Source organism: Sorex fumeus, unplaced genomic scaffold (genome assembly GCF_029834395.1).
Source record: "Sorex fumeus unplaced genomic scaffold, SorFum_2.1 ptg000162l, whole genome shotgun sequence".
NCBI lineage: Eukaryota > Metazoa > Chordata > Mammalia > Eulipotyphla > Soricidae > Sorex > Sorex fumeus.
Genome location: NW_026606219.1, coordinates 1503423 through 1522368, shown reverse-complemented (window position 1 = coordinate 1522368; position 18946 = coordinate 1503423). Strand labels below are relative to the sequence as shown.

General features: G+C 46.7%; 1 protein-coding gene across 1 annotated transcript; it reads right to left on the bottom strand.

Annotated features, from left to right (window-relative positions):
• Positions 1 to 690: 690 nt before the first annotated feature.
• USP11 (ubiquitin specific peptidase 11) lies at positions 691 to 15730 on the bottom strand. Its single transcript, XM_056107359.1, has 21 exons — positions 15570 to 15730; positions 9322 to 9431; positions 9036 to 9166; positions 8570 to 8687; positions 8081 to 8226; positions 7906 to 7967; positions 7706 to 7805; positions 7218 to 7391; positions 6973 to 7131; positions 6412 to 6636; positions 6188 to 6271; positions 5980 to 6074; positions 4640 to 4846; positions 3987 to 4039; positions 3515 to 3772; positions 3367 to 3437; positions 3033 to 3145; positions 1998 to 2147; positions 1785 to 1900; positions 1363 to 1451; positions 691 to 1288 (listed from the first exon to the last, which is right to left on the bottom strand). The coding sequence occupies exons 1-21, from the start codon at positions 15713 to 15715 to the stop codon at positions 1148 to 1150; spliced, it is 2748 nt and encodes a 915-aa protein (XP_055963334.1). The 5' UTR covers positions 15716 to 15730; the 3' UTR covers positions 691 to 1147.
• Between the last annotated feature and the right edge of the window lie 3216 nt (positions 15731 to 18946).

The following is an 18946-nucleotide window of genomic DNA, read 5'->3' as shown; positions in this document are numbered from 1 at the left end:
CTCAGTGCTTAAATGGTTTCTGCTCACAAACACACCACACTCACAACTCAGTAACTCTTTCTGGATTAAGGTTGGAGGGACCTTATTTGATGGGAGAGCTGGGCCCATAATGGAAAGAGGGAGGAGCTACTTATAGGACAGACACAGCACAACTGTCCTATTAAATTAGCTGCTTTGGGCTAGATATACCACCTCTATAGTGTTCTTCTCAGGGAACGCCATATGGTGGTCTGCTTACTATCTTTATGCCCAGAAACCACACATATGCCCACATGGATACTTGTCTGCTACAGTTACACCCCTTTCTACGTCAGCTGTCGTCACATGATACAAAGATTTCAGTTTGGGGTCCGGTAGGTCAAACCCCTCATCCGGGAACCAGTTCCAGGGTAACTAAGAATGTGTACTGACATTTCAGCAGAACCTGAACAAGTACTTGACCCCTGTACCCCAGTTTCCCTATTAGAAACTGAAATGACAACTCCTGCATAAGATGGTTGTGAGGATTATGAAGTCAGTATGCAGCAAAGGTTCTGGAAAACTAGAGATGCTGGGAACTGTGTCTAACACACAGATGGTGCTTTGAATGCACTTAAGAGTAGCACCAAGTACACAGCCGGTGCTAAACAAGCATTCAGAGCAGTGCTGTTCACAGCCCATGCATTCAAGAAGCACACAGAAGCAAACAGCTGCAACACACCGTCACTTTTATATATAGGGAAGGGAAGGTACAGCGTCCTCAGTAAGAAAATACACTCTGTGTTCAGGTGCACCCACCATCACCTCCTCAGAACATCCCAGGGTTAAGGACAGAGGAAGGGAACAACCATAAATAGAGAGTAAGTGGGAGGGTTAATGGGAGGGTTAATGCTCCACAGGGCAAACACAGGCTTGGGGAACACACTGCCCAGGGGACAAGCAACCACTTCAACCCCGGGGTAAAAAAAAGCAAAAAATGGCCGCACAAGAGAACAAGAGTCACAACTGCGATGCCTGGCATGGCGCGCTCAACGCGGGTATGAGAACTGGAGTGAACTGGGGAGAACTGGGGTGTACTGGGTGAACTGGGGAGATAACTGAAGGATGGGGAGATGACCGAAGAAAGAGAGTAGAGTTAACTTCCTTCCCTGTGACGGGTCAGGAACGTTTAGTTTACGTCCATGGAATCAGTGCTGGGTGGGGAACCACAAGTAGGGGATACCACAGGAGAGCAAGATGCCACAGACTGGCTTCGCAGGCGACGAGTCACGTCCTGGCGTTGATAGAAGAGCACGTAGGCAGCCTTGGACTACGGGAGAGAACAGGGATCAGTGGGGAAGCATAAGAAGCAGAAGGGGTCACAAAAGAGAACAAAAGACACACCTCAATCTGATTCTCATTCACAGGCGAGACACTGCTGTCATCAAAGTAGTGCCACTGGCCACTGTCCTTGTTACAGGCGAAAGTCGTGTCTATATGAAAGGGAGAGGAGGGGCCAGGGTGATATAGTACAGTGGATAGGGAGCTTGCCTTTCACTCCCAGGCATCCCATATGGTCTCCTGAGCCTATCAGGAGTGATTCCTGAGCACTGAGCCAGGAGTAAGCCCTGAGCACCAATGGGTGTGGCCCAAAGACAAAAAAAACGGGTTGGGGGGGGGCTCTACCATCCTTCCCCCTAAGAAGTATCCAGATTCCCTCTGCCTCCTCTCACCCAAAGGATCTCACCACTGGTGCTCTATCTAGTTACCCATTAAGGCTATCCTGACCCACTCCCAGAATGCCCCCACCATAGCCTGACACATACAGTGTCCATCACGCAGGCCACCATAATGGTTGGAAACAGCAATGAGATCGTATTTGTAGAGTTCCGGGGATTCCCCATTTTTCGGCTTGATGACGAACCTGGAGAAATCCAGGTCCCTGTGAATGGGAACAGTCAGAGCCAGTGTGCCCCCTTCTCTCCCCCCACCCCAACCCCCCACCAAACCCTGTCACCACCACTATGCCCAGCCCAGACCGAAGAGGAAATTCCACAAGGGTGTCCAATTTCTCCCGAGAGAACTTGGTGTAGGAAAAGCGCTTCAGGTGGATAATGAGTGTCTCAGGCAGCATCCACAGGTCCAGCTTCTTGGTGGCCAGCTGGTGTTTTTTGCACGAGGGGCAGTACCTGCAGAAGTTGGTGCACAAGTCTTTTCTGAGAAACCACTGTGTGCTCTTAGTGGCCTTCCTCCTTCATGTGCTATGGTCGCTCCCAAGTTTACCTGGCACTCGAGTTGGTACTCCTCAGTGTGAAAAGCCCAGCCACCACTCATCCAAAGCCCGGTTTCTGTGTTTGTGTGTATGTTTAGTTTCGGACCTGGGAGATGCTAATATGACAACAGTGCCCTCTTATGCCTCTCTCCCTTCCAACTTTATTCATTGGTTCACTTGCCAGGTGTCTGTTAACTGTGAAAGCCTTCAGCACCACTTTGTACTTTGGTTCTCTCTCAGCAGCATGGAGAGGCTGCTCTTATTTTCTAAGCCTGGACTCTCTCACTCTCTTTCTCCCCCACTCCCTCCTTTCATGTATTCTCCCAGGTCCTACTGATCATCTACTGCACAACCATCACCATTAGAATCAGTGAGAAGAGACAAATAGCCAACACAGAACCTTTCCCTTCTAGGGTTCGACATCACCCTGTTCAGTGGTGTTAACACACTGGAAAGCAAGTAAAGGGCCCGAACAGAGAGAGGGGGAAGATGAAGGATTGGGGAAGACTGGCTTGGGACAGGACGGAAAAAGCAGGTCTCTCTGAAATGACATCTGGTTGGAGACCTTAGCAAAGAATAGGAGAAGCCAAGTCGTGTCGAAAACTGGAGGAAGAACATTCCTATGAGAAGGAAGAGCATAGACAAAGGCTCTGGGGTAGAAAAATGGTAACCATTTTCATGGAGCTGGTAGGATGTTGAAGTGAAGGAGAAAGGAAGGAGGGTATAGAGCTAACAAGGACCAGGGCAGGGCATCCCACCCAACAAAAGTCCCCCCAACCCCAGCCAAACACTGAACCCTTACCACGGATTTTCCTTCTCCAGAATCTCAGTAGTGGTGAACAGCTCAATGCACTCCTGCAGCCGCACTGGAGCCTTCTTCAGCACGTAGCCCACACAGTCATGTTTCACATAGCCCTAGGGTTGAGGAGCAACAACCAGGAGGAGGATGACTATGAGTGAGAGCAAGCAGAGGTGGAAGATACACCCCAAGAATTTAATAACATGGACTCTGATGTGGGGGATAAGGGACCCTGGGAACTCTGCGGCCACCACTTGGATAAACTGGAGGACGGAGTGTGAAGAATGGGAGGGGTTCCCAAGATGAAAGGATTTCTTCATCCCCAGGTCATGTTTACCTCTGCCTCCACCTCATCATAGTAACGTTTCTTGATCTCCGGGTCCCAGTCAAGAGCAATGTATGGCTGGGCTGGGGGCAAGGGGAGATGGTTAGAGGTACTGCTGCAAAGTAAACCCCCACCTCCCGCCTCCTCAACCCTGGCTCACAGCTGAAGGAGACACCACGAGTATCTTCGTTGTACAGAGAACGGTCGCTGGTCCCATTTGAATTAACGGTTTGCAGAGTGAACAGATGCTTGCGCCTTGCCCGCTGGGACCAATGAGATGGTCCAGGGGAGCTGTCCATGGGGGCCCGGCTAGCACCTGCAATTCCAGTACTGGGCCCAGCTTGCTCCAGGCCAAACTCCTGGCAGCTGGCCCCAGCCATGTGACTAGACTTGGGCATGCTGCTCTTATCCTCCATGTCTGCTAGGACAAAGGAGAATGTCAGAGACGGATTTGGGAACTGACGTTTTTGTCAACAAACCCCAGGGAACTCTGCTACCGTTCCCCACCTGCTGGACCCTGTGTATGGAGGTCAGACATACCCCAGATGCCCCATCCATGAACCCTTACTCAGTCCATGGAAACCACTTGAACAGAGCCACATTCTTGTCAAGCCTGCCTTCTTCCTCCTCACCTCTCTCATCTCCATCATCCTCATCATCAGAGCCAGGTCTGGTTACGTAGCGCCTGCAAACAGAGAGGAGACTCTCCAGGAAGGCCCACAGGCAGAGAAGCAGAGCCCAGGGTCTATCGTGCTTAGGCTAAGAGACCACAGGCAAACCCCATCCAAACAGTTGCTTAGAAGGCCAGAAGGACTCAAGAGATGACAAAATCATCTGCTCCTGATCACCTGGGCCTGACAGTTCGGTGTTCGGTCCAGTACTACTTGGGACTGAACACAGGGCCTAACATGTCTGGTGGTAATCAACCACTTGAGCTAGTTCTCTGGCTCCAGGAGTACAGCATGAAGAACAGGGAATGCACTGTTCTCTGCTTCAACAAGGACTTGGGCACAATGAAAACTGCACCAGTAGAAACACAGATAAACCAAGCCTCTCCAAGGAGGCTTCTAGACCTTATCTGTCTGGTTCACCTCTGCCTCACCATCACCCATGAGAGACAGCAGCAAAGTCAAGAGATTTGGGGAAAGGAAGCCTACCTTTTCCTCTCAGGTCATGAGAAGCTCTAAGTGCCTCTCGGATGTAGGACGGTAGTGTTTCGGCAACCAGACAGCCAGATTAAAGGTATCTCGTGCCCACTCCCATGTTCCCTGAAGGGTAGACTCACGAAAGGCGGTACAGCATGATGTGATACAGGGATTCCCAGGAAAGCCGATCTCGGGGCACTGACACCAGAAGTGGGTGTCCAAAAAGCATCAGGCCATAGTAGGAGCCGTGGTAGTCCCGGGATGGGGTGCGCTCCCGCAGATAGATGGGAAGCACAATGTCATCTCTAGAGCTGTCAGTGGCGGAGGAGCGGCCTGACACCTCATATCTGGCAGGGGACACAGAAGGTCACTCCAAGAGGGACTTGTGGATTCTATCTCAGTTGCCCACCCTTCACAGTCTGAAAATATTTTTTTTTTGGGCCACGCCTGGTTCTGCACTCAGGGATCAAACCTGATGGGGCTCAGAGGATCAGGGGTGCTGGGGATTGAACCAGGGTTGTCCAAGTGCAAGGCAAGTACCTTACTTGTTGTACTATCGCTCCAGCATTTCAAGGAACTAAAGCATCACCTGTTAGTCTTTAATGGCTATACTTTCAGAACTGTTAAAGTGATCACAATGGGATTCTTGTTCATGTGACTTTTTTTTCTTTTTGAGTCACACTGGCAATGCACAGGGGTTACTCCTGGCTCTGCACTCAGGAATTACTCCAAGTGGTGCTCAGGGGACCATACGGAATGCTGGGAATCGAACCCAGGTCAGCCGCATGCAAGGCAAACACCCTACCCGGTCTGCTATCTCTCCAGCCCCCGTTCATGTGATGTCTTATAAAGTACTTTTAGGTTATCAGAACGCTGACATAATTAACAAACATTTCCAGTGACAATAGGATTTAACCATTTTCTTGACTTCCTTTATTTCGTCGGAGATGGCAATGCTAGGGATGAAATCCAGGGCTTCACACATGCAAGCCACCCCCTCCCCCACAAGCCTTTAACCACTTTATCTTCAGAAAACTGCTCAGTTTTACAAGGTGCTTTTCCACTCATGAAGCATTTTCTGTTTCACTCAAAAACTTGAAATGGATTGTGAATGTTCTCATACTCAAAGAAAGCATTTTTTGTGTTCCCTGTTTCAAAACCCATGTTTGAGGTTTTTGGACCACAGCATGAGTAAGGGAGAATAGATCCTTATCTGGTATGCAGATGGTGCTAAATGCATACTGAATAAGATACAGAAGAAAAAGGAGTCTGCCTTGCCCAACAAGGAAAAAGGCAACCAAGGACTGACACCCTGTCAAATGACTACTGCCCGACCCCCATCTACAGTCCTAAACCCCTTCCCTCGTAAAGTCATGGTCAAAGCCTCGCACAGTGCAGATGCCATGTGAAGCAGGCAGGGTGTGGGGGAAGGTGGTTAAGAGGAGGTGGTTACCCTATTACCCCAGGTCCCCTCACTCACATGAAGATATCATCACGATCCAAGATGCCGGTCAGAGACTCCTCCAGGTGATAGATCTTATAGAAGCGGTGACTGAAGACATCAGTCACAATCATCTGGGGATGGGAGTGGAGAGAGTAGTCAGTCTGCAAAGACTTCCCCAGGCCCTTCTGCCTCTCTCGCAACTCCCACCCTCCTCCTTCCTTCCCTCTATCTGCCAGAACCTTACCCTTTCTGGAGAAATACCAGTGTGTTTGGCAAGAGCCAAACACAGATCCGAGATCTTGCCTCTCTTGGGGACCACGATCCTATGCTGAGGGAGAAGCAGGCTCCATTAAAAAGTAGAAATACGTGGGGAAATCAGCACAAGACATGTTGAAGTGTAGCCAGATAATCAAACTCTATGACCACATACCCCTCATTTGTATTCCTATGACCCTATTGCCCCCATACCTGCTCTGGCTTGCGGCGGGGATCCATGGAGACAAAGAAGACCTCCATGACCCTCTTGGGACTGACAGGCAGTGGAATACTTAGGTAGCAGAAAGGATCAAAGGTCACCGATACATTGCCACAATCAGGGCAAATCAGTGTCGACTTGAAGAGGCCATGGAAAGTGTCCACAATCACAGAATCGTTGCGACGTTTATGGTTATGCCAAGCCTCTTCTGCGACCTCCTGTACAGTGGGGGTGGGGACAGGAGAAACCATTGTTTGGAATAGATATGGACTGGTCACAAACAGTACATAGTTTATAGTCAGGGTTAGCTAAAGTCTGCATTCACTGGCAGCTTGTGTATGTGTGTGTGTGTGTGTGTGTGTGTGTGTGTGTGTGATGATAATGCTGGAGTCCTAGTAGGCAGTAATGTTTGGTGTGTGTGTGTGTGTATGTGTGTGTGAGATAGTGCTGGAGTTCCAGTAGGCAGTAATGTTGAGTAGAGGGTGGGGTACCCCAGGGACATTCAAGCACTTCCATGGGGCTCTCCATATAAGAGGTCTGACGAGAGTACTTACCGGATCTGGTCGCCCATCAGCATCACACAGCTCCACATATTCCTTCTTCTTAACACGATTGAGGTCCTCATGCAGCCCATCCAGGAGGAATGACAGCAGTTCCTGTGAGTCATGCTGCTGGTAGCCCAAAAACTGGGATGCGAAATGGCCAACCTTGTTCTGAGAATACAGACAGGTCCATCAGAGCAGAGCCAGGAGAGGCAAGGTAAGTAGGGGTTAGAGGGCGGCCCAGGGCTGGGACACACCTTGAACACTTGGGGGATAATGGAGCGGTGGTGGCCAGACCAGGCCTGCTTCACCAGGTCCGCATAAGCTTCTGCAATCTCCCCTTTCATGCCCAGTGGGTTGCAGAAGTTGAGTTCATTCAGATAACGGTTGTCGAGGAAGTATTCGGTAAGCTGTGGTACATTGCTGAGGCACTGAAGGAGGCAGGAGTGAAGAAAGGAGAAAGACAAGAGGAAACATGGACAGAGAAAAGGAAGCAAGAAGGAAGGAGAAGGAGGAAGAAAGTAAAAAGGGACAGGGGATGGAGAAAGTAGAATTTAGGAGTTAAAAGGAAAAGGAAATGAGGCGGTGGAGGGAGAGGACATCAATGTTCCATGGACTGTGACATGTCACATCTGACAAGTTTCCAACTCGATCCATTTCCCTCCTCTCCTCCCCTCCAGCTCTGGCCCCAGACCACCATGCTTGACGCCCACCCCTTGGCCAGATATAACCATAATGACCCAACCTGCAAGGCAGAGTTCATAAAGCAAGTGTTGCCCAGATTGGTAAGTCCACAGATGCCTGGCTGGCCTGTGAAGTCCTCATGAGCTCCAGGCACACTGCTCCTGGGGAGAAGATGAGAACTATCAGCTGAGGACCCATACAAGATGGGGAAATCTATCTATTATGAGAGTACACTGTGGCCCAGACACCACAAGGGCTTACATGGTGCGTGCACGGACAGTGGGCCAAGTTCCATCCTTGTTCCGGGTTTCCATGATGATCAGCTGGTTTGGAAGAAGAGGTGGGAGTCAGTCAAGGAGGAACCTCTAGGCACTGAGCCCTCCCTTCCCCCAACCTGGGCACAGTCAGCGAGCAGATCAATCACCTCCACCCTTACCTGCCCCGTCTTGAGTGCTGCCTCAAACACTGTGACACGTGTGTTGCGCAACCTCTCAAAAGTGCCCTCCGAGTTCTTGACCCACAGCCGGATCTCGTCCTGAGTACTCACTTCAAAGTGCTCTCGAGCTCGGCTCAACACAAGTTCTGTGGAGAATCATGGGTCATCCTGGGACCCCAAATGACTGATCCATGTTAGCATCAGACCTGGCTCATCCTCATATACCACATATCCCTCAATATCCAAACTGTCAAAAACAAAGGACTTGAGACTCATCAGAAGATATCGTCTGCCATACCATCTAAGCCATGAAGTACTCTCAGGACCCTAGGGTGCCTCCTCATGTACTCTTTCAACCTGACAGTGCTTCCAGTCCTCCAATATCTGACCACCATTTTCTCAGATGACCAAAGCCTACCCCCATGCACTTCTATATCTGAGTTGACCTCCTGCTGGAACTCCGATTCATTCCATAAACATTATACTTACCAATAGAATCGGCAAGACTGAATTGAGCAGTGTAAGTTGTGTTTATGTCACTGTGCCGCATAAGCAGCAGTTCTACTGGGTATACTTCAATTGTCAGGCTGCCAGGCAGTGCCACAACCTGCAAAGGTGGAGGACGTATTCACAAGTGTGTTTCCTATACAGGATACAGAGATGTCACAATGACCTCTGAGACCAGAGGAGCTGACACACAGGCCTATATGTGATGTGTAAATATTTAAGGGTACATACAGGGAACACATACAGGTGAGTACACAAAGGGGACATAACAAGGTGGCTATGGTCCAAGAAAGGGGGAGTGCAGACACAGCATAGGCAGAATCACATAGGCAGAATCACACAGAATACAAGGGTTCAGATTCACCCTGGGTCTGTAAAACCTTCCTTCTACCCTCCCCCTAACTCCAAACAGAATCTGTTCCCCCAGCAACCACTCATCCCACTATACCTTGCGTTCAATGGGCGGCTGGCCACGCTCTATACCATACCACTTGAGAAGGCAAAACCAAGCATCTGCTGGGAGCAGTATATAATCTCTACCTTCCACCAGTCCCTTTCTGAGGCACCAGTTTACCCGGTCTGCAGGAGACATTAGAAGAATCAGGAAGAGTAATGAGTCACTCTGGCCATCTCACCAATGATCTAGCACTGTAAAGGGCTTATGCTCATTTGTGGGGACAAAAGGGACAAAAGCTCCGGGGCTAGTCTGACATTGAGAAGTAGAGGCCTGGTACCTTCGAAAAGTCGAGCATTATCGATGGGACCAGGGAAGTAGCTGAAATCCCGGTCTTGTCCCTGCACGTATTCTTCCCACTGACTGTACCAGCTCTGCTCCACGAGGAACCTGGACCAGACAGGTAAGGGAACTACTGTTAGTGGAACTACTTCCTGTGGTTATGAGACTAGACATCTCAACCAATGTCAAAATGACAAGCTTCGTGTATATCCCAAAATTCAATGTTATACCTGAAATATATCTCAAAATTAATTTCCCCAGGACTCAGTATTTTTGTTTTGGGGCCACACCTGGTGGTGTGACTAGCATTCAATATATTTTTTATAAGTTCCACGGGGGACAGAGAGATAATACAGTGGATAGGACATTTGCCTTGCACGTGACTGACCCAGGTTCAATTCCCAACACTCCTTATTGTGCCCTGAGCCCACCAGGAGTGATCTCTGAGAGCAGAACCACAAGGAAGCCCTGAGCACTGCCAGGTGTGGTACAAAAAGCAAAAAGAAAACCTGTTTATGAATGCCAAATACCCATAGTACTGAGAATCCTGAAGTTTTATTACAGAACAATTCACTTATATAAACTGTGGAGTAACACAGTTAGGCTCAAAATGTTATCTGCACCTGACATCACAGGGTTTATTTGGCGAATTATTGAAAAATATAATAATGTAGATGAAATCTATTAATTTCTAGAAATTTCTTCAAACTGAAATGAATTTAAAATGCTAAAGGAACTGTTTTCCTTCAAGAATACATATCACCAGTTTTCATGTTTGTATTAAGGTTTATTTTTGACTCATAGTTTCTGAGCTTCTGTTCATTAATCTCCTGTTTTTGCTCTCTCCTTTATTTTTTTGGGGGGAAGGGGCAACTTTGGGCCAGATCAGAGGTCTTCAAGGGAGTATGTGGTGCTGGAGATGAAACTGGGGCTCTTGAATACAAAGCATTTGCCCCCACAGAAAAACAAAACACACACTCAGGTAAGGATATGCCATCCCTGGGTCCACACCCTCACATATTTGCTCTACTATGGAATTTATCAGGACATAGAAAACTGTCCTGGATATTTAAAAAGCTTAATAAATAGTAATTTGAAAATTACAAAATCATGAAAACAGTTAACATTACGTTTTCCAGCAAGTTAAGTCCTGTGAGATCCTTTAAAATGGCAATTTTGTTTATAAAAGGATCAAAAAATCTGGCAATAACCCCAAGCCCTCTCAACAGGCAAATAGGAAAATGTCTTGTTCAGTTTTGTTGTTGGGGGCTGTTGCACTGATCCCCCCCTTCCCGTCACACATTACGCATGCAAAGGATATAACCTCCCACCTCGTACATGTAAGACCCCATCATCAAATCTACCCTCCACCATACATTCCCACCCCCATCCTCGTGGCTTTGCCTCCACTAACAGTCTTTGAGGTTAGATAAAACTTATGTATGTGTACCTTCAATTAAAAGGAAGTCATTATTCAATTTCAAAAGCTTTTGAGGGAAAATGAACATCAAGATCATTTTTATTACAATGAACAAAATCACCGGACCTGCTACAACCTAAATTTCTAAACACTTCATAAAAGACTGAAGTTGCACAAGTATTCACAAAATATTACTATTATTTTTTTGACGTCAAAGGCTCTTAAAAACATTTTTGAGACCACCTCTGAGATAAGGATGTCTCACAGTCTGTTGGCCCGGGTGGTAGTCATGAGTCATTATTGTTGAATAAAAAGCAGCAGTGCTGTTATATTTATTCCCAGCCCTAATTTTGGTGCTATTATAAATAGGGTCTTTCAAATTTTTAATTTTCTAATTTCTCACTGCTTGTATATAGACAAATTACTATCTCATCAAAGTCTTCATTGGGTTTTTTAAAAATGTTCTGAAATATGTGCTTATGGAAAACATTACTGAATATATTGTTCTTATTTTCTCTTGTGGCTAAAAAAGGGTTTTTTTTGGTTAAGATAATAATTCATATCATGGTACAATTACAAAGAATCAAAATATGAACATTAAGAGGTATGATTTGTGTGCCAAAGTTTAGTTTTCAGAAGATAAACGTATTATCTCCTTAAATGTACTACATATATAAACCTAGATAATACATATATAAAGGCATATTAGGAATAAGACCTTTCACTGAGTAATATACCAGAGGAGAAAAATCATAATTTTGAACCTTTTTCTGTAAAAAAGACATTTATGCCCAGATTAAAAGTTCTTGTTCCACTGTTTATGCCTGGAGCTTTTTTGACACCCTCTCCTTTTTTAGGGAGGCACCACACCCAGCTGTGAGTAGGGCAGTCGAACTGCGGCAAGGATTAACCTGGGGTTGGACCCATGCAAGGCAAGTGCCCTAACCATCTATATTATCTTTCGGGCCTTCATTTTAAAAGAGATTTCTTGCTTGGGAAGAAAAGTTGCTACAAATAGGCACCAGAGCGATATATAGCAGGTAGGGCACATGGCAGACCCAGTTTCAACCCAAGCACCATCAGGAGTAATTCCTAAACGTGCAGAAGCAGGAGTTAACTCCTGAATAGCATCGAGTGTGGTTCCCAAACCAAAAAAAGTTACCAGTCTGTTTTTTTTAGAATCACTGCATTAATTTCTAAAATCACTATGTAATTTCTCACGTAGCTAACTACAAATACTTTTAAACTTCAAATTAAACCTTGTCTAACAGATATTCTTGATTTATATTCCCCATATTCAAACTCCAAAATTCAGAATTAAGTTCAATTTGGAGTTTTCACTTTTGTGGTGCTAGGGATCAAAGCTAGCTGAGACAAACACATAAGGCATGTACTTTACCACTGAACATGTGCTTTCCCTTGGCCCTAGCCTCTACCTATGCCTGGGTGATAACACAAAGATATAGTTTTGCCCTAATAAGCGGTAAGACAAATTATAATTTTCTTATCTTCTTTGATCTTCTTTTTATTGTCTCTATGAGAAGATGGAACCTATTGAGGTAATCACTTCACAGTATGTGAACAACTTAAACATACATCATCCCAACACCACACCCACCATCAGAGAGCCTGCTTCCCTCCACAGGTGTCCCAAGGACCCTGACCACCCTCCACCCCCATCCCATGTAAGCTCATTTCTATAGACAGTATCTTCAGTTCCGATGACTCTGACCAGTTGTTGTTCCTCTAGGTTAGTCTTTAACTTGGTTACAGTGAGACATTGCTGGTTTTCCTTCATATATTTTATTGCTGCCACAATATGATTATGTCCGCTTCCTTTACATAAACAAAGAGAATCCCATGCCTTCCTTACCTGTCAGGAAACTATCCACATCCTGTAAAGACGTTCCAGAGATTCCCCTAGCTATCCCTGATTTAACTGTTTGTAGATAGCTCGTTCTCAAAAAGGGAAACTGAAATTTGCCAAGGAAGCTGTTATTTGTCAATCACAGACTTGAATGTACTCCTAAAATATAAGCTATTCCTAGAAATTAAGTTCATATGGCTAAATTAACTGTCCTCCCCGAAATTCCCCCAGCTGACAAAAAATAGAAGTGAAAATATTGATAGTAGGAATATAATTTGAGGTTAATGACTTCAAAATGCTTTATTAACACAAATTTCCTGACCACTGCTGCAAATATTTATGAAATGGTTGGCAAATTGCAGAACCTCTGAGAAGACTTGCTCCTACACCTAAATAGATAAGCCTGTAAAAAAAAAAAGGAATTAGGCAAACTTGCTTCATGACATTAAAATAGCAGAGATAAACTGGCTTCTATACTGAATCAACACTGGTGGGGTATTTTTTTATTGACACAACGTAATTTTAAAATTCACATTAACATAAGATTAACCATTTCAAAATGAACAATTCAGTGACATTGAGTATATTCACAATGCTGTGCAACCGCAATCACTAGTTTCCAAACAATTTTAAGAAGACAAAAGGAAAACCACACCAAGGGTAATTTAAGAAAGAGTATTGTCACAAGGCTGTGAAAATGGGGTAAGGTGCGAAGGAAAGGACCCACTGCCCTCTCAAAGATTTATAACTACATACCTGTTATTGTTTATGCTCAGAATAGGTTGAGGTTTTTCCTTGCTGTAGAACTAAAGAATGATGGTTTGAAAAAAAATATTGCATGGATTAATAAAACCAATCTAGGAACATCTGCCTGCCTTTGCAGTAATGGGGACATGTATTTCATTAGTAATGTTACAAACGTTGTAAAAATGAGTAAACCTGAGGACCAGCAGAAGTGTAATATGGCCGGATGGAGAAAGTGACGACGAAAGTAATTGAAGAAAAAATGGGAGGGAGGGAGAACAGCTTCCTTCCTAAGGAAGAGCCTCTCAAACAGGACCTGAAGAATCTTGGCATTTACATTGCATGACATGGACGTTGGTAAAAGGTTTTTGAGTGATAGTTGAGCATGAATTACATTTTTTAAAAAACTGCTATGTACAGGGGAGATTTTAAAAAATTGTACCTTCACAAGAAACCACCTCAAACCAACTACCAAGGCTACAATGACGTCATGTGTACACTACACATCAATTGATATGACACGTTATCATAGCAATATTTCATATTTATCTTCATAAAATAAAATACTACAAATACCACTCTGGGATGCATACTGTAGCAGGCAACCGTTTAACGAAATTCAAATTTCCAGATCGTTTCCTGTGATGCAAAGGAGATTTTTCATCTGGGAGGGTAGCAGGAGAGCTTTTTTTAAAAAGTAATGGTTATAAATCCTCACCTGGGTGCTGAATTCACAAAGTTTTGTTTATCATCATGAAGTTTTTACTTTGAAATAAGTACTCCGGCGGGAAAAAAGGAAAAATAATACAAAGCATTCCCATAGACCCTTCATTCAGACTCGCCAAATATAACATGTTACCCAGTTGTTCAAGCATTTTCTTTAAACACACTTTGAAATACGCTATCTTTTCAACCACTTGAGAGCAAGCCGCTTACACGATGCTTCTTCACCCCTAAATTATTTCGATTATACACGAAAGGCAAAGCATTCTCTTTCATTAGCCAAGGGGCAAAAGCAAGAAATCAGCAATACCATTTCAATAGCCTCCCACCCTTGTTCAAATTTCACCAATTTCCCATCAACATCTTTTATTAATCTTATGAGAAAAAAATAAAACCTGGCTTTAAAAAATTTATTTTTCCTGCTCCGGGATCCGATGCAGGATCACACGTTGCATTTAGTTATCAAGACTCGTTAATTCCTTCAATCTGGAACAGTTCTTCATCCTTTGTCTTTCACGACCTTGACATTTTGAAGCGCACTGGCCATTTATTTTAATAGCATGTCCATCAATCTGGGCTACGCAAACATTTTGTATCACCTTTTAAAACCTTACGCATCTCGCAATCTCAGATAAGAGACGCAAGTCGGCGAGGAATAGAATAGAACCCAGAAATAATACAGTTCAAGCATTGGTTAAGCAAAGAATGCAAGAAAAACTAGCGGGTTTATCCAGGTACGCGTTGACATTTTTAAAACAGCGATTCCCGCCCCCCGCCGCCCTCTACAAAACGGTAGGAACACAGAAAACACACCGAGGATCCCTCCCTCGCCAATCACCTGCACGTTCCTCCCGTCCAGGGAAGACCTCCGGCAGAGGCAAAAACCTAGCCGCGTCACAAATTTTGTTCATTCGCAGGCGCCATTTTCTGCTTCTCAGGCATCACCTCCCCTTTGCAGTCTTGCCACGGTCTCAGGACACGCCCCCGGCTTACGTCACAAGCCTCGTTCCCAGGCGCCAGCTCCGCGTATCGCGCAGGCCCCGACTCCCGCCCCCCGCCCGCCCCCCAGGCTAGCTCTGCGCTCTTCTGCCTGACGTCACCGGACTGGCCTCGGTTCGGGGGTGCGCAGCGGCTAGCCGACCCCCGCCCCCACCTCAGGTGCTTCGGTACGCCACGCAGACCAGGTCCCTCAGCCTGCGAGGCAGAGACTGCGTTCTTCCCAGTTCCACCGAGCAGGCCCGTGACTGTTTCTTCCCAGGCCCCGCGTCTGCTTCACCACAACAAACCCGTCTTGTACTCACTCAGGCACTAAGCACTAGAACAGGGGCCCCGCCTCTTTCCCCGGATCGGGAGATCCGCCCGCTGGAACCTCCTCAGGGCTCCGTCCCGCGAGCCGCGTCCCGCCCCCCTGGGCAGTTCTCTGGCGTACCTCGGCAGCCACGATCCCCCACCGACCCCCTCAGCTGAAGCTCCGCTCGCAGCCCTGCCTCACCAGCTTTCGCCGACCCTCAGTGGACGATGTCGCCCACTACCGCGAGACTCGACACCGTCCCACTGGTTCGCCAGGCTGGGCACGACTTCCTCCTTTTCCTCCGAGTCCTCGGCCACTGCCGCAGCCAGGACCGGGACCTCCGCCATCGTCGCTCGCCTCTTCTCAACTAACGCAACGAGAGATGGGAAGCTCCCCCTCAAGTGCCACTTCCGGACTCTGATCCCGGAACCGGAAGCGGAGCCCCCCAAACTGAGGGGCCTACTGCCATTTTGGAAACGGTTCCCCTGCTCTGATGCGTCGGATATCAGCCATCCGACCACGAGCGCCGATCCCGGCTAGTTAGGAACTAAGACACAAACGTCTTTTGGGAGTGTACCACCGGGTTGAGTCAAGGCAAGCGGCTGTGTGCACAGGTGGAGGCAGAAGCGGGCATGCTCTGCAGCCAAGTTCAACGGGGGGCGGGGGATGGGGGCTCCTGCCATCTTGGAAACGGCTCCCCTGCTCAGATACGTCGGATGTTAGCCATCCATGAGCACTGATCCCGGCTGGTTGGGAACTAAGACACAAATGTCTTTTGGGAGTATGACACCGGGTTGAGTCAAGGCAAGTGGCAGTGTGCACAAGGTGGAGGCAGAAGCAGGTATGCTCAGCAAGCGAAAGTTCTTGGTCTGATCGGATGCACTGGTGGGAAATGCAGACATCTGCTCTGGGAGTTTTTGTAAGCCCCTCCTTCACTGCAGTACCCTCAGTAAAAATTCATTACAAAAGAGGGTGCTACCTCCAGGGCCTGTGGGCAGCTTTCCTACCCAAACTAGTTTCTCTGCAAATTGAGGTCAGCCTCAGGCCACGTGTAGTGCAACTTAATAAAAATAAGCAACAATCATCCCTGTTTATGTGCTTTATTGTAGTCAACAGCACCCTTAAGGCGATAGATATCTTGTCCGTAGGCAGCAACGGGACAGACTGAGGCATTGGTTCATTTTGCTCCAGCTGGTAAGTAGCTGAGCTTTAGTTTGGACTCAGAAATTTCACCCAGTTCCAGAGCTGGGTGACTTTATTAAACACCAGGCCAGAGATTCTCAAACTGTGATCCCAAGACTTTGACGCAGGCTCAGCAGACCTCCAGGGGTTAAAATTTAAAAACTATTTTTACAACTTGATTATTCGCTCTTACAAGTGTGATGGACTACACGGACATGGGTCTTGAAATGCCCTCAATTTTGTTTTTTTAGGGGGTGGCCATACCCTTCAGTGCTCAGGTTTTACTTCTGGCTCTGTGTTGGTGGGTCTGGGGCTTGGGGGTACAAATGGGTTGCAGAGAATGGAACCTAAGTCTGCAGGATGCAAGGCAGATACCCTACCTACTGTACTATCACTCTGTCCCAGATAGCCTCAATTTTTAACAATAGGGATTCTGAGGCCAAAACCCCTAAAAACCATTTAATAAGGACAATGTGTCTCTACTTAGGCACAATTGGTCTCTTCTCTGTTGTGTGCAAAATCATTGGGTGTTTAGCTGTATCGTTGGCCTCTAATCACTAGATACCAGTAGCACTCCACACTGTTGAGACAATCAAGTAACTCCAGTCATTGCCAAATGTCCCCTGGGATAAGAGGTATTGTCCAAGAGGGATAAGAGGTATTGTCCAAGAACTTTTGCCCTAGAGCCAAAGTGTACAGCCAGTGAGGCACAGGCATTGTACATGGCTAACCTGGTTTCAATTCCTGGCTCACTGGATCCCCCAAGCACAACCAGGAACAATCCATGAAGAGTTAGGTGTGGCCTCCCCGCTCTAAAAAAACAAAAAACCCAATAACTTCTGTGATAGGCCATGTCATATTTTTCTCTCCTAGGTGTCCCACTCTTACCTGTTGATAACTTAATAATTCTTTCTGACTTCCTGTGGTCTACTTGCATATTTGCTGACCCCACATGATCCTTGCTCCCCAATATAGGTTCAGGACTGAATGTTTCAGTGGCTTTATTCACTTTAAGGCTGGAGTGATAGTACAGAGGGTAGGGCGTCTGCCTTGCATACACCAACCCAGGTTCGATTCCTTTGCCCCTCTCAGAGAGCCCAGCAAGCTAACGAGAGTATCCTGCCCATGAGGCAGAGCCCCGCAAGCTCGCCATAGCATATTCGATATGCCAAAATCAGTAACAAGTCTCAAAATGGAGACGTTACTGGTGCCCGCCCTAGCAAATCGATGAACAATGGGAGGACAGTGCTACAGTGCATTCACTTTCATTACCCCATTTCACAGGCAAGAACACAACTTGTCACACCTCTAGGCCCATGCACACAAAGGTCCCCGAGTCTGGAAATGTCTAGAATGTTCCCTCCCTGCGTGGGTTTCCCCATCCACCCCAACCCCAACATAAAAAATCTCATAATTTAGCTCTACTTTGGGGGCCACACCCAGCATCCCTCAGGGATCACTTCTCCTCATGCTCAAGGGATCTTACATAGCGCCAGGGACTGAACCACAGTCACCTGTGTATAATGCAAGTGCCTTAGCCCCTGTACTCTCCAGCCCATTTTAGTTTCAATTAACCTCATCGTTAGTACAATTCTATCCCTGGCCCAGACCTCACACAGATGAAGGGGGTTTACAACTCAATTTGCAAACTGAGGGGGAGATAGGACCAAAACTCAAGTTTGGAGTCCCCAAGGTGACATTCACATTATGTCTGACATGAGAACTGTTCAACTACAGCCTGGCCTTTCCCAAACCCACCCCTCCTGCCTGCAATGAGCCAATCCCTGGGCTGTATCCAAGATGGTGAGAAAGGATCTGGAACACCCAAGATAAAGTAAACTAAACCCTTGATTAGACACCCAAGAGCAAGCCCCAGTCTATGCCATTTGACCACTGGTCTGTCACAGACCACTGCAGATTCCTCAGCACTTTACCCAGCTCATGGTTTGAATACTTTGTAGATAACAATGAACTTCCAGTTCTATCCATCTGTTCTTCTTAGTGTCCCAGTAAAAAATGTGTGGTTGGTTACACTGGGTCATCCAAGTGTCTTTGAAGCAGGCTCTCTATACCTGTCTCCTCCTCTCTGGTTTCTTCATATTCTTGGGTAAATATAACTTCTCTGAGTTAGATCACTGATTCTGAATTCATTCTCTATTCACTGTGCCCTTGTTGCATATGCACTCAGATGGCTTTGTCACCATCAGAAACATTTCCTAGGCCTGCTCCCCAGTGTTCTTCTAGATGGGTGCCAGATACGAATTCTGAAAAGGTCCAGTCTTCACCCTGTGTTATGCCCTCCCCCACTTCCTCCAGGGATTTGCAATCAAATGTTTCCATTTAGACTTTTTTTTAATATTTCATACAGCGATTATGGTGCATTCAGGAACCCAACC

Excerpts from the sequence above, each read along its gene's own strand:
- USP11 (XM_056107359.1), bottom strand. The coding sequence starts at position 15,715 with ATGGCGGAGGTCCCGGTCCTGGCTGCGGCAGTGGCCGAGGACTCGGAG. Across the intron at positions 7,968-8,080 it reads CAGCACTCAAGACGGGGCAG|CTGATCATCATGGAAACCCG; the intron begins GTAAGGGTGGAG and ends CTTCCAAACCAG. Across the intron at positions 7,806-7,905 it reads ACTGTCCGTGCACGCACCAT|GAGCAGTGTGCCTGGAGCTC; the intron begins GTAAGCCCTTGT and ends TCTTCTCCCCAG.